Source organism: Aplysia californica, unplaced genomic scaffold, assembly GCF_000002075.1.
Source record: "Aplysia californica isolate F4 #8 unplaced genomic scaffold, AplCal3.0 scaffold00540, whole genome shotgun sequence".
Lineage (NCBI taxonomy): Eukaryota > Metazoa > Mollusca > Gastropoda > Aplysiida > Aplysiidae > Aplysia > Aplysia californica.
Window position 1 is genome coordinate 419,694 of NW_004797810.1, and position 14,209 is coordinate 433,902.

A 14,209-nucleotide genomic window follows, 5' to 3' on the forward strand; every position below is an offset into this window, starting at 1 on the left:
GGGGAGGGGGGTGACACGGGGATGAGGAGAGAGAGAGTGTGAGGGATGTTACATTACTGTAAGATTGGGTCAACCCAACAATTAATGCTTTGAACACATGAAGTCAAGACTTAAAGTGTTGTTTTGTTTTTTATATGCTTCGAGCGTACATGCACTTCACAATTTTTCGTGAAATGGTTAAAATGCTTTTTGCAAAGTGTCTTTTTTTGGTTTGTTTGTTTAGGCAAATTTGGTGCAGATCAACTCCTTACCAGGACAAACTGCTAAAGAGGCCGACAAAATACAGCGACAAAAGAAGTGAGTATGATAAAAAATATTATTTGATACAGCATAGATATTGCAAGCAGAGTAGAAACATAAAGATGAAAGAGGTTTGGGGTTGTTTTTTTTGGGGGGGGGGAGGTTGTTCTTTTTTGCTCTGTTCACTTTATATTTTGTATCACTGAAGAAATAGTACAGTGGAGTCCACTTATAACGAGTCCTGAAATGACGAGAAGTCTGTTATGAAGACACTATTCTAAAACCCCAATTTTTCCCTTCTTTATCTTTGTAAATAAAATACTGCTATTGCACAATCAGACAGTCAGGGGAGTCGGTTATAACGGAAAATTGCTGCTGCTGTGCACAACGCACTGACCAATTACACATATTATTATAAAACCTCGCCAGTTGAGTAAGTTGTTAGTGATCCAGCGAAACAAAGAATGGGAGAGCCCACGCGAACCAACAATGAAGGCCGGAGCGAACGAGTGGGGAGGGTGTGGCATGCCCAGACAAGCAGAACACATCGTGTGATAGGCCAGCCCAGTCTAGATTATCCAGGCCTACTATGCCTCTCACGTCTCTGGTGCAGGATGGAGTGGTCACAATGCTGTGATAGATGGAGTCAATGTGTGACGTGCGCAAGCAGACGCAACGTACCATAGGGTGTCGTGGGGTGGGGGACAACACAGCGGGCGAGTTAGCTTAGAGCCAGGGCCCTTTCTTTTGGATCGCCAACGCCGAACTGTCAACATTGCTAGTGTTAGAGAATGAAACCTGATTCGATTTTTGATCAAGTAAGACCTAGAGATCATGTTGAACAAAATCGTCATCGGGGGAAATACAAAAAGGAATAAACAGAACTCCAAACTCATAGATAACAGACATTTCGCAGCGGTCCCCTCTCTCTCGTTATAACAGGATTCCACTGTATACAAAACTGGAAAAATGATGCTTTTGCTTTGTTGATAATTTCTGTGGGCATGCGCATTTTTTTTTTCCAACTTCTAGAAAGTATTTTTTTAAATACAGAATAAATAGACTAACCATTGACTATTCAAAGCAAGTGGACTTATTACTTCTTGTGAGTTTTTTTTTAATAGCCAGAGATTCATTTTTTTAACATTTAAACAAGAAGCCTAACTAGCTTGTATTTATGTGTATGTGTGTGTGTTTAAAATGTGAACTCAGATCAATATATTAATCATTTTGTTCACATATTGCATTTTACGATGTTCTTATTTTTGCCTTTCCAAATTGTGTGTAGTTTATTTTGATTGCTCAGTTATTGATGTTCAAATTTTACATCCATATAGATTGGTAGATATGTTTGACGTTATAATGCCTCTTTAAAGACTTGACAACTTTCTTCGCTCAAAAAAAAATCATGGATTAGAATATGAAGAGTGATAATCCTCAAATAACGCAGTCTAGTCCACTGTGATGGTACTAATGCAAATTACATTGTCACAGTTGGGCTTCCGTCATAGTTCAGATTGCTAATGGAGTGATGGTAGAGACCAAAATGTTTTTTCCTGTCTTTGGTCACTTTGAACTGATTCTCATGGATCATCCTCCTGTCTGTGCAGTGTTGTGATGACCAATCTGGAGGCTCTGAACACAGAGTACAGAGAGCATGTTGAAGTCGCCAAAAAACTGGAGCAAAAGAAGAAGTTGTTGGAGGAAGAGAAACTGGAGGCAGACACTGAGCTGGATAACCAGAGAGATATGCTGAATGAGAGAGAGAGGGAGTATGAGAGTAAGATGAAAGAATTTGAGCTGCAGAAGGAGAGAGAAGTCACTTTGATGGGAGACAGGTAGGTTGTTACATTCGTTGTTTATTTTTTTAAGTTTGACAAGCTCAGCTTTTACTTTTATACCTTAAATTTAACCTGAGGACCAACAATAATTTAGTATTAAGTAAAACAAAATATAATTTATTAACAAATTTAGCTTTTAATTATGTATTGAACCTAACGAGAAGATTGACATTACCTGTATTACCTATCCTGGGCAACAACGTCATTGCACACCGGACAGGTCCATAAGTTCCTCTCAGCATCAAAGCCCGCAAGGAATCTATACTGATTGTTCCAGTGGCTGTCTGATTATGGCGACGTCTTTCCTTTCCAGATAGTTGTTCCTTTCTCCCCACTCTATCCCCTTTTCAGCATCCTGATAATTGCATGGTGTTCTGCTATCTCCCTGTCTTCCTCGTCCCACTTCTTTTCCCCCAGGGTCTTCAACACTTCTCCTTTGTCAAATTTCACCTCACCGTCAACCACGGCACTACCCGCCAGCTTATCAGCCTCCTCATTACCCTTCACTCCAGAGTGCCCAGGACAGAATATCCACGTGATGGCTTTAAGTGATGAGTGTTGTATTGAGTTCTTCCATTCACTCCGAAGCAGCCCCTTCTCAACCCTTCGCAGGATGCTCTGGGAGTCTGGGACAATAATGAGATGGGTAGTTCTTGGTCTTGTATTTTGAAGTCAGCCAAGCGCTCTTGTTACTGCCTCAATCTCCATTTTCATGCTTGAAGTTGTTCTTTCTATGGCCCCTGACATGCTATAAACCTGTTTGTTCCCACTGTACACCACAAAACCCCACCCACTTCTTTCACCCCTCCTGACCGAGCCATCCGTGTAGATCACTGGGTCCTCTGGCTTAGAGTACTGCTCAATTAACCGTTGTATGTCATTGTCATTTTAATGACAGCGGCACATTCCCGTCTTTCAGGACCCATAGTGATATGAACGTTGGCCAGGCTTCTGCAATCAGGGCTCAGTTCAAACCATTCCTTTCCACTGCATATTTCATCGATGCCACAAACTTTCCTCAAGGAGTCTTCAGCTTCTGCCATCCATGAGCTGCCCTGTTTGATCCTATTTCCTTTGATGCTGCTTAGGTTGTCATGCAAAGGGTGCCTCGGGTCTCCCAAAACATTCAAGTACAGGTTTGCCTGTGCCACCTTATGCCTCACTCTGATGCTGGCCAGGTCAAGGATGTATCTCATACAGACAACATGGGTATCCTTTGTGCAACCCGAGACTGCTCTCATAGCTGCATTCTGTACTCTCTCCAACCTGTCTATCTGAATCTTGGACAGGGAGAGGATGCCCAGACCATAGTCTATGACTGACAGAACAACCAGCTGCCTTAAGAGAAAAAGAACTCTCTGGTGAATTCCTGCTGAAGCCAAGGTCTTCACTACATTAATGCTCTTCTGAACCTTGACATTGCTTATTATAAGTACATGGACTAAATGACATTGTGCTTGTCTAACAAGTATTGCTGCACACATCATACTCTTTCATTGCAAATCTTTTTAACCTCCATTATTAGTTATCATGAGGAAGTACACTTTTTGTTTGTGGGTTATCTCACCTTACACACAGATCCTCACCCAAATAATACTAATATATTTATTTCCCAACATTTGTCAACTTTCTCTGTGGATAGTTTTACCAAAGATAGTACATAACAAGATGGTCCACTCAGTCAAAAATGTGTCCGCAGGAAGTTCGCTCTTTGCTTCAGATGGCGCTGCAGTCTGTTTTGAAGCTCCCTTTCGTTTCTCCAGAAGAAGAATAGGAATAGCACCTCCTTGTGTGCGCAGATCGACTGCTGTTCATCAGCTGTTCGGGTTCGTTCAGTGCGGAGTTTTAGTTTGTTTTTATTTTAATGACCTCTCGCCTTTCATTCTAAAGTCAAATTAAACGAAGAAAACAGTCACCCCTTCCTCCGAAAGAGTTTTTTTTGTCAGCGAAACCATTCTAAAAAGCGTTCTTTCGAAATTTGAATTCTTATTTATTAAAACACTTGTTAGTTTCACTTTGATTTTTTTAACACAAGTAGGGTAACTCTGTTCGCAAAGGGTGCGCATTTGTGAAGAGGGCGCCACCGAATTTTGAGGACACTTTTTTAATTGGCTCAAAGAGGGGAGTGGACCCTCTTGTTATGTAGACTCTTTGGTTTTACTAATGAGTCTGACTATTTCTCAGTAATGACTAAATTAACAAATCCGTTTCCAGGGCAACGTATGATATGAACCTACGTCACATTCTGCTGGAGAAGAAAAACCAGCACGATGTCCATTCTCGCAAAACTCGTGAGAAGGATCGAGACAACAGGAACTTGAAAAAAGCCGAGCTGCATGTCAAAGTGGCTGACGAAGGGTTGAATCATACAAAGTCCATTTATGAAAAGTTGAAGTCACAGGTCAGTGTTATTGCTGTCCCATGTGTTATCTAGCTGCAGACCCATCATTAAAAGAAATACAAGTCTTCCTTTGATTCCTTTTTTATATATTTCCAGCCGTTTTTTTGTTGTTGTCATGTATCATTTTGTAGAATTATCATGACCATCTTTTCGTATTTTTGTCCTTTCATAATTTTGTCTTTACTTCCACTTTCTTTTGTTGTCTTTTCTTTTTTTGTTCATTACTGTTGTCTCACGTCTGTACAAGAAGTGAATGTCTAACTTTCTTCAGAAGGCTTTCTGTTGCTTTCATCCTGGGTGTTAGCAGTGCTTTTCTTTTCTATCTCTCCTTTTTCTTTCCTTCCTTTCTCCCTTCTATGTTATTGTACTTTTGGTATAGAATCTGACAGAAGTTCTATGATGTGAAATATTTATTTATCAATTAGAAAATTGTATAGTCAAAGGACAGGAACAAGAAGTAGATTTTCATAGTCATACAAAACATTATGAAACTTTGTATGCCATTCAATGGATGGCATAGATGATGTATTTTAATGTTTTCCAAACAGGAGAATTATATGAAGCCATGCCAGGTTTCCCTCAAAGGATGTCCATATATTTCCTGTTACAGAAAAATATTCATCGCTGTATTTGAAGGGCTAAGTCAAACATTTTGTCTTCTTAAAGTTTTAGCAAGATTTTCGTGTTTCTGCTTTCTGGCAATGTAAAAGTAGGAACAGTCTTCAATTAGATTGATGTGCTGTTTTGAATAGTGTGGGGTTTTAGAAAGATTTAAGTTCCGATAAAAAGCAGCGGCAGCATCGATTTAATTTCAAAAGTTGAAGGCACTGTTCTCTCACCCAGGTTGGAGGACTTCCCAAAGATGATGGATCAATGCTCAAGAAACGCGAGGACCTACAGAAGGAAGTGGACCAGACTAAGCGTGCTCTCGCTCAACAGGTAGGGACAGCTGGTTTGTGACTTTGTTTTGAATAGAGGTATATTAATAATAATAATAAATAGCATTTGTATAGCGCATATCTCCGAATTATTATAATATTAATATTAATATTATTATAATATTTATTATTATAAAGCGCATAGAGCCTGCTGTTGAGCGGGGATATGCGCTATACAAATGCTATTTATTATCTATTTATTGTTATGATTATATTACACTTGTAAAAAAAATTACATTTACTATACAATAGACTTTCTGTTGATCACTTTGTCAATATGGTAGCTCTTTTTGCAGTTTCATCCTTTTTTTAAAAATTGTTATTTGGAGGTTGCTGCTCTCCATGAATTCAGTGAGAAATTTTAAGCTTCAGTTCTCAGTAGATTATGAATTGGGAATGACAACATGCAATTGACTCTGATTTGGATCCCGTGCAGGATGTTTTTGGGCTTAGGTTGTTTTATGTGTTTTCTTCACTCTGCAAACTTTGCTTGTTCCTGTTAAAGATTTACAATAAGTCAAAATTCCTTGGAAAAGATAACACAGTTTTAGAAATGTACCGTAAGTCACAGTATTGGAAAATAAATTAATTTTATGCTACGCCGTGCCTCACCAGGTTAGAAATTGCATTGTTTTAGTTTTTTGGTGGGATTTGGAAACACAACATTTCTGGCTACTTGAATTTCAGAAAATGTAAATTGTCAGAAGTGCAATCTGTATTTGTCTCACAATGAAAGCTTATGAATCTGAAACATGATTTGTTGTGGAAACATTTCAGAACTCTTTGACTGCTGTGGAGCATGTGAAGTTGGAGGCCAGCGCTGCTGAAGAACAAAACTTGTTGTATGAGCAGAGTGATTTGAGGATCGAGGTTGTTGAGCTAACCAGATTGGCCGCCATCAAGGTAAGATTTTTTTTTAAATTGTGGAACTGAACACCCAGAATAATTTAATGTCGTATCCAAAGAATGATCATATAACTCATGGACTGACAAAGGGAGTTCAGAAAAGTTACAGACTGTGGCTGCCATCAAGGTAGGGTTTTTTGTTTGTGACTGAATCACCCAGAATAATGCCCAATCCAAAGAATGATCGTGTAGCTCACAGACTGACATCACGTTCAAAGGGTGGTTCAGAAAGTTACATTTTGAAGTCCTGCCTCGAATGTGACCCAATGACACATTGACTAACACTCTATTAAAGATATGATGCATTGACTGACAGAACACCAAGTTACAAGATGAACCAGTGACCTTCAGAATAAGCTATCCATTGGATGATTCGTCAGCTCACACACACTATTGTCCTGACCTTGGGGAAATCCTGTTTCTTTCTATTCCAGTCAGTCGCATAGCATTTATTTCACCTTTTTTTAAAAACAATTTGAAATCCTCTCTAGGGTCTGTTTTTTCTCCCAAAAATTTCATTTAGGAACAAAAGAACATGCTTTTTGGGGTTTTTTTAAATTTCCAAAACATTTCCCCATACTGAAAACAAATGTTAAGTAAAGCAAAGAAACACTTATACCATCTTTCTCCTGTCTGAGTAAAAAATCCAGTACTGACTAGTGTTCCGTTACCTAATCCATTTTTCTAGGCAGATGAAAGAGAGCAGAAAGCGAGGGACTTCATGCGGGCAGAGATGAAGTACCACAGGGCTGTGGAGGATCTCAAGACCAAACAGCTGCAGATACAAGACCACCAGAAAAAGTTCCAGGAAATGCAGATAAAGTACGGAGATTTCTTTGACTGTTGGTACAGTACAGGCATAAAGGTTCAAGGATATTGGAGAGAATAAGTGGGGATTTTGTTTTGTTGTAGAGGAAACAAAAACTCAGATTTGTTCTTAAGAAGACAGATGGGAGTGGGAAGGTTGAAGAAATGGAAACAGGATTTTTTTCTGGCTAGACTTGTATGTAAAACAGGAGTAAATATACAAAGTAGCTTAGGTTAAATGCCTCTTTCGACTCTGTAAGATTATATAAGAGACAGATCCCGTCTCTTATATAATCTTACAGGGTTGAAAAAGGTGTTTAATCTGTGCTTTCTGCTTAACCAATGCCTTCCTCCCTTATGTTTGTTCTTTGACTTTGTGAAAGCTTCTTTTTGTGTTTTTACATTGACTTATTTGTTCATAAAGCTTTTCTGCTGCTGTTACCTCCCGTTTTCTCTGGTATGATAGGTGAACAATATTTCTGAGCTCTTAGCAGGCCGCCATGCTGTGTGTCTCCCAGTGGACTGAGCTGGTACAACTAGAATGATGCTGTAGTGTGCACCTTTAATAGAAAAGATGCCAGACCATACACAGATATTTAATTAAATTGTGTCACGACGCGGTGGAATCAGGCGCTCATCAATTTTTGGGCTTGTAGAGTTATTAGTATCATCTAAAAGCTGATTTATTTGCCTTTGTTTCTGATGAAATAAATATCCATTCATCTTGAATAGAACTCAAGATATTTGTCGATTGAAGGAAGTGAGGTTGCCTGGTTTCAGTGGTGAAATGAGTGACAAACTGGCCGCCAAAGTTTGGTAACTCCAATAGCTAAAGAGTCTTTGAAAACTGAAAAATGACATACTTTGTGCCTCTAACAATGTTTTTCTGTAAAATTCACATGGAAATATGTTTTTATATGGATATAAAAGAGGTTAAGCCAAAAAATAAAAATTTGATACAAATTTCCAAACTGGCGGAAATTGCCTGTATCTCCGATTTCGTTATTTTGACGAGCGCCTGATTTCACCACGCTGCTTCACAATTATTTTGTATTGTTATAAATTTAAAGTATTTTTTGCTACCTGTTTGTACGAAGAACATGAGCTGTAAGTCTCTCAATGCTTACAGTATTTTTGGAACCCATGATCAGCTATTTCATCATTCTGAAGTAACTCTTTTCTCGATGCTTTTTCAGATTGAAGGATTTTGCAAAAATGTATGATGTGATCAAAAACGAAAGAAACAAATGTGTGAACCTCATCCAGACATCAACACAGAAGGCAGCAGAAATGAAGGAAAAGATCAAAATCTTGCACAATGAGATTGAGATCCTACGCACAGCTGTCATGCAGAAAGACAAGTAAGAATAACTTCTAAGAATCCAATTTTTGTCGTTTTGTTTCCTGTTGCTTATTATTGCCTCACGTTAATTTGTTTTTGAGATCATGGAAGAAAAAAAAAGAAACATGAATATATATATATATAGTCAAATAACCTTCAATGATACATAAGACCCTAAAACTTTTGTAAGATTGGAATGAATGTTTCTTTATTTCCTTATCAGTTGTTTACCTTAACATGAGTATTAATGTACTCTTGGTGTTAAGAAGTTGAACCAACTATGGTAATGTTTGAGGATACAATATTCCTTCTTTTTTTCCAGCTCCATTAAGTTGGATGTTGTGTCCTCAGTACTTCAATTTGTAAACTTTGTCCAGAATTTTTGGTAATCGGAACAGGCAGTGGAAACTATTGATCTGTGCGCCTCCAAAGCTACGTATAGATATATACAGTCAAACCTGCTCTAATGATCACCTGCCCAAGACAACCACCGTAATAAATTACCCTTCCCACCTTTCATTTTTTCTACATTATAAGATAATGACATTTTCCCAGAGGGTCATTTGTTTGAATGTCCTCTCTTCTCATTGACAATGGGTGATCATCTCCGATAGGTTCGACTGAATGCTTTTTGGGAGTCTTAGTTAATTACAACATACCACCGAGAACAGAGAGAGTGAGTCTTTCATTGAATGAATGTTTGACTTAACATCATCACCATCATCATCTTCAAAGCCTTTCCACCCTGCATCAGGGTAGAGGCCCAGAACAAACAGTTTCCACCTTTCCCTATCCCAGGCTCACCTCTTGATGTTATTCCATGTCTTCTCACTTTAATCACTTCTGTAACCAGACATTATTCCCTTGCTACCATCTCCAGAGACTTGCAGAAACATCGGCTAAAGAAAATGAACGCCATTGTAATGCGGGACTCTTTGCGCAATGAGATGGCTAAACAGCAGCGTCTAGAGGAGGAGATGAGAGAGAAGCGAGAGCAGCAGAAGATGGACATGCAAAAATTGAACCTCATGATCAATCAGGGCGAGGAACAAATGGTCAAACTGCGCAAAAGATATGAGAAGAATGTCCAGCACAGAAATGACAGGTGAGTGCAACATCTGTTTGGGCAAGTCAGGTTGTCAGTATTTATTTTAGCTGAATGCAGTGCTGTTTGGATAACAGGACCAGTCACGCTATGGAAGCCACAGACTCAGGTGTTGGTACATTTACAAAGGTTCAGTTTTGTTTTGGGAAAGTAGAATCTGTATGAAAATGTCTCAGTTGTTAGCACACATTTCTTATTCTTTTAAAGTTACAAGTTTGCAGTGTGTATACTGTATAGCAACTCGGTGTTCATTCGTATACTTTTATTTTTTATATCTGGCCTGAAGTACTAATTGATGCTAAAAAGATCTATATTTCCTTCTTTTTCCCCTCCTATTTTTTTAGGAGTCTGGACTGAAATTTACCCTTCTGTTTGATATGAACAGGAAACTATTCATAGCAATTGTATTTCCTGAAACAAGGATTGTTCATAATCTGTTAAAAAAAAATTTTTTTTCTTTGTTCAGGGGCATCAAGCTTATTGAAAGGAATGAGGAAGTTTGTGTGTTCTACGAGAAAGTCAACATCCAAGGTGAGGGTTTATAAAGATTGAGCATAAATTGTGTATAGAATTTGAAAGTCATTTTAGTACTCATGTACAGATATATCTATTTCACTCTGAAGAATTGAATGCTGTAAGTTAAATGTTAGGTCCATGGATATGGAAGAGAGAGAGAGAGAGAGAGAGAGAGAGAGAGAGAGAGAGAGAGAGAGAGAGAGAGAGAGAGAGAGAGAGAGAGAGAGAGAGAGGAGAGAAGAGGAGAGAGAGAGAGAGAGAAGGAGGGAGGGAGAGAGAAGGAGAGAGAGCGAGCGAGCGAGAGAGAGAGAGAGAGAGAGAGAGAGGCAGGCAGGTAGGCGGGCAGACAGACAGACAGACAGACAGGGGGCACACAAAGAGAGACAAGGAAATGAAGCACAGAGAATAGTTTAATTGTTTACTTTGTCCCCTTTTCCTATGTGGTCATGCATGCTGAGGAAATAGCAAAAATTTGGCCTGAAATATAGACTTTGTATAGGGTAAAAATAAGCCATTCATGTCAGAGGATTTTAGTTTGTAATGCTAATTTGATAGGGGATGTTTTCTTCCCAAGCTACCCCACACATCTAATTGCCTCTCCTCCTCAAGACAACAATTAGAACAGACATGCAGCTATTACAGAATGGCATCATGCAGAAGAGTTAACGCTCAGATGCTACTGGATCGTTAACAACAACAACAAGCCAATTTGACTGCTGTGCCTCTTGATTGACAAAGTGATGGGCTGTTTTTGTTTTCCGTCAAAAGGAACTTTTTTGTGGATGGTGGAGGAAATATTTGTAAAATGGCTTATGTCAATGAGTATTAAAGAAAACTGTTGTTTTCCCTCGCCCCAGATCAAATGGTAAGAAATGGAGAGGTGGAGCTGAAGAGCAAGGAGGAAGAGATTCGGTTCCTTGAGCTGCAGCTACAGGAGGAGAAGCGGTCGGTGCAGCTGTTGCATAAAGCCATGCCCAACAAAGTGAACATGGAGAAGGAACTGGTCACTTTGCAGATACAGGTGAGACTTGATACGATTATCTTGTGTTGTGGATCCAGAAAGAAATCAAGGAAGGACTCTGTGTTAATTTGTACAAAGCAGAGATTGGTTTTGTTTCTGTCTTTAGGCCAAATCGCTGGAACTCTGATGGCCTCTGATTCAGAAAAGTAAAGTAGAGTAACGAATTTTTTGTCTTCACATGGAATTTTTTAGGGTGCCACAAGTAGGGTTCTACTTATTTACAATGTTTTTATTTTTATCCGCTTTTTTCCCCAGTACTATGTGAACTTTTTAGTGTAAATTTGATGCTGCTTTCTGGAGCAAAACTCTTTCATCACAGGTTACTGCCTCTTTCTGCCTCCTACCTGATTTACTTGTAAGAATTTTTACTTACTATTATACAGTTGAACCTGCTCCAACAGCCAGCCTAATCACTTGTTCAAAACGGCAGTTTCCCACTTCCCTCCTTGCATATTTTCTATATTATAATGACACTGTTCAAAAAGACCACCTGTTTAAGATGACCACTTTTCTCCTCGACAATGGGTAGTCATCTTAGACAGATTCGATTGTACATTGTTATACACTTAACTCTCGGAGCTGAATGGACTCACTTACTTTTATCTGTTTCTGTAACCTCTTGGGTACATGATGGGCTCTCTTGTGGCGTGTGCTCCTTCATCTCTGTGTCAGTATTGCCTTTGTCCTTCTCTGACCTTAGTATGGGTTTTTTTTCACTGACTCACAATAAACTACAACTCAGTCTCATAGATTACTTAGCATGTGTATCTTACTTTGTTTTAGTAAAAGGACTCAAGCTCAAGAAGCTGCTCCTTCAGGGAAGAAACATTAGCAAAGTAGGCACCTGAAAAATATAAGAGTGTACTCTTGTAGTGATGCAAAATAATACTATGTTTTTATATAGTTTTCTGTGACTGTTCACAGACGAACCTGCTCTAACAGCCACCTGTGTAAGACAATCACCTGTACTAATGGCCGTATCCTATTTCCTGCTTTGTGTATTTTTTTTTACATTAAATTGACTGTGTAAAACGGTCTCTCATCTCCTGGACAATGAGTAGCTGTCTAAGACAATTTTGGCTGTACTTCTTTTATCTGTTTTTTTATGTTTTTGTTATAATATTTGAGGCCGCGTGGTGAAATCAAACGCTTGTCAAAATACAGAAAACGGAGAAACAGGCATTTTTTCTGCCAGTTTGGACATTTTTATTGAATTTTTAATTTTTTGACTCAACCTCTTTTATGTCCATATAAAAACACATTTCCATGCGAATCTTACTGAAAAATACGTCATTTTTCTGTTTGCTAGGACTCTTTAAGTTATCGAAGTTACCAATCTTTGGCGGCAATTTTCTCGCTAATTTCACCACTGAAACCAGGTGACCTCACTTTCTTCAATCGCAAATATCTTAAGTTCTATTCAAGATAGGTGGATATTTATTACATTGGAAGCAAGGCAAATAAATTAGCTTTGAGATGATAACAATAACTCCACATGCCCAAAAATTGACGAGCGCCTGATTCCACGTCATCGTGACGCATGTATGTTTTTAAAGAAATGAAAAAGATTTGTTGATTCAATTTTTTTCCAGCTGCAACAATGCCAAGACCGTATGTTGGAGCTGGAGAAAGACTTGGAGAATCCTTACGATGAGACTCGGGTGCGGTATCTCACTGGGAAAGACCCGTCACCTGGTGAAATCCAGGGGAAAGTGGAAGAGGTAAGACAAGATCTTCCATACTCTTTGCTGTGTAAAATGTTTAGAAATGTGACTGTTCTATTTTTTATTCTTTCAAAAAAATTAGGTTCCTTAAAATTTTTGTCTAAATCCAAAGCAGACATGGAATTGATCCTTTAGATTGAGGAACACTTGGCCTCTTATCAGACCTCCGAGCAAAGAAGAAGTCTTCCTGGAAAAATGAGAAAAGTTTTTGGGTCACTCTTGCTTGAACCTAGATGCAACAAATGTCCTAGATGCAACAAATGTTAACCAATTTGATTACCAGTGTGCCTCTATTACTGGACTCTGTTTACGTGTCTGCATTATTTCGTCTTGTTTCCAATTGAATAATCTACATGAAATGTATTTACTCTTTCCTGAAGAATGATGAGGCGTCCTGTCTTTGATTATGATAAATGGGTGTGGAAAGATGTACTCGTCATCTCAAACCTGGAACACCCTCCCCAAAAATCTGAGAGAAATGGAAGATACTGTGTCTTTTAAAAACATCTTTTTAGATTATGAATACTGACATTCTTTTTCACTTCAGTGAATTTCTAAAATTAAATTTTTGTTTCCTTTTTTTGTGTGTGTAATTATGTGCTTTGAATGATTGTACAGCACTCCAGAGCTTATTCCCTATTGGGACAGAGCGCTATGTAAAGGGTATTTATTATTATTATTATTATTATTATTATTATTATTATTATTATCATCATTATTATTATTTTTATTATTGTATTATTATTAACACCAGTTCATCTCAGATGAATAGGCTAACGAAAATCCGTGGTTTGCTTTCAGGGAAATGGGAATTACATGAGATTAGGTTTTACCGCCATTCCAAGGTAATAAACAGACAGTTTTTAATCAGTGCTCACACTCCATTCAGACTGGAAGTAAGTGCAATCAATGCAAAAAGGTGAGAAGGTGTAATCTCAGGCGCATGGTTTACGACATCGTACTTTGATTGACCCCATTTTGACGTAAATACTGTCCAGTATTGAGGTCTTTTTGCTCTTTAGGTTCTGTTATAATTTGTTTTAGTAAGAGTTTTACGGCACTTGCAACACAATAAGGTCATATAAGTGCCGAAGATTAAAGGTGTTACAAGAGAGTAACATACATAAACAAGAAGGAGGAGAGATTACGACGAAAGATGTTTGATAGGAAAGAAGGAGCAAACCACACCAGAGCCCCCGCCAACCACCCACTCTGTTATAATGTTTTTTCCCCCTGCTTTATGACTACTTCATCCAGTCTACGGATACAGTGAGGGAAAAGGAAATTTAAAAAATACAATAAAACGATATAAGTCAATTCTATTCAAAATTGCTCTTTCTCCTTTCTGTCTTCTTACTTTGTTCCTTG

The 14,209-nt window shown here is 38.4% G+C and overlaps 1 protein-coding gene across 1 annotated transcript in view; it reads left to right on the top strand.

Moving 5' to 3' along the window:
- Positions 1 to 14,209, top strand: part of LOC101850507 (coiled-coil domain-containing protein 146) — a 20,935-nt gene that overhangs the window by 3,724 nt on the left and 3,002 nt on the right. Inside the window, exons 7-17 of the mRNA XM_005106534.3 lie at positions 224 to 297; positions 1,851 to 2,078; positions 4,296 to 4,482; positions 5,326 to 5,421; positions 6,198 to 6,323; positions 7,015 to 7,148; positions 8,330 to 8,494; positions 9,356 to 9,580; positions 10,047 to 10,111; positions 10,954 to 11,117; positions 12,710 to 12,838. Of these exons, the coding sequence (XP_005106591.1) occupies positions 224 to 297; positions 1,851 to 2,078; positions 4,296 to 4,482; positions 5,326 to 5,421; positions 6,198 to 6,323; positions 7,015 to 7,148; positions 8,330 to 8,494; positions 9,356 to 9,580; positions 10,047 to 10,111; positions 10,954 to 11,117; positions 12,710 to 12,838 (1,593 nt within the window). The remainder of the gene's footprint in view (positions 1 to 223; positions 298 to 1,850; positions 2,079 to 4,295; positions 4,483 to 5,325; positions 5,422 to 6,197; positions 6,324 to 7,014; positions 7,149 to 8,329; positions 8,495 to 9,355; positions 9,581 to 10,046; positions 10,112 to 10,953; positions 11,118 to 12,709; positions 12,839 to 14,209) is intronic.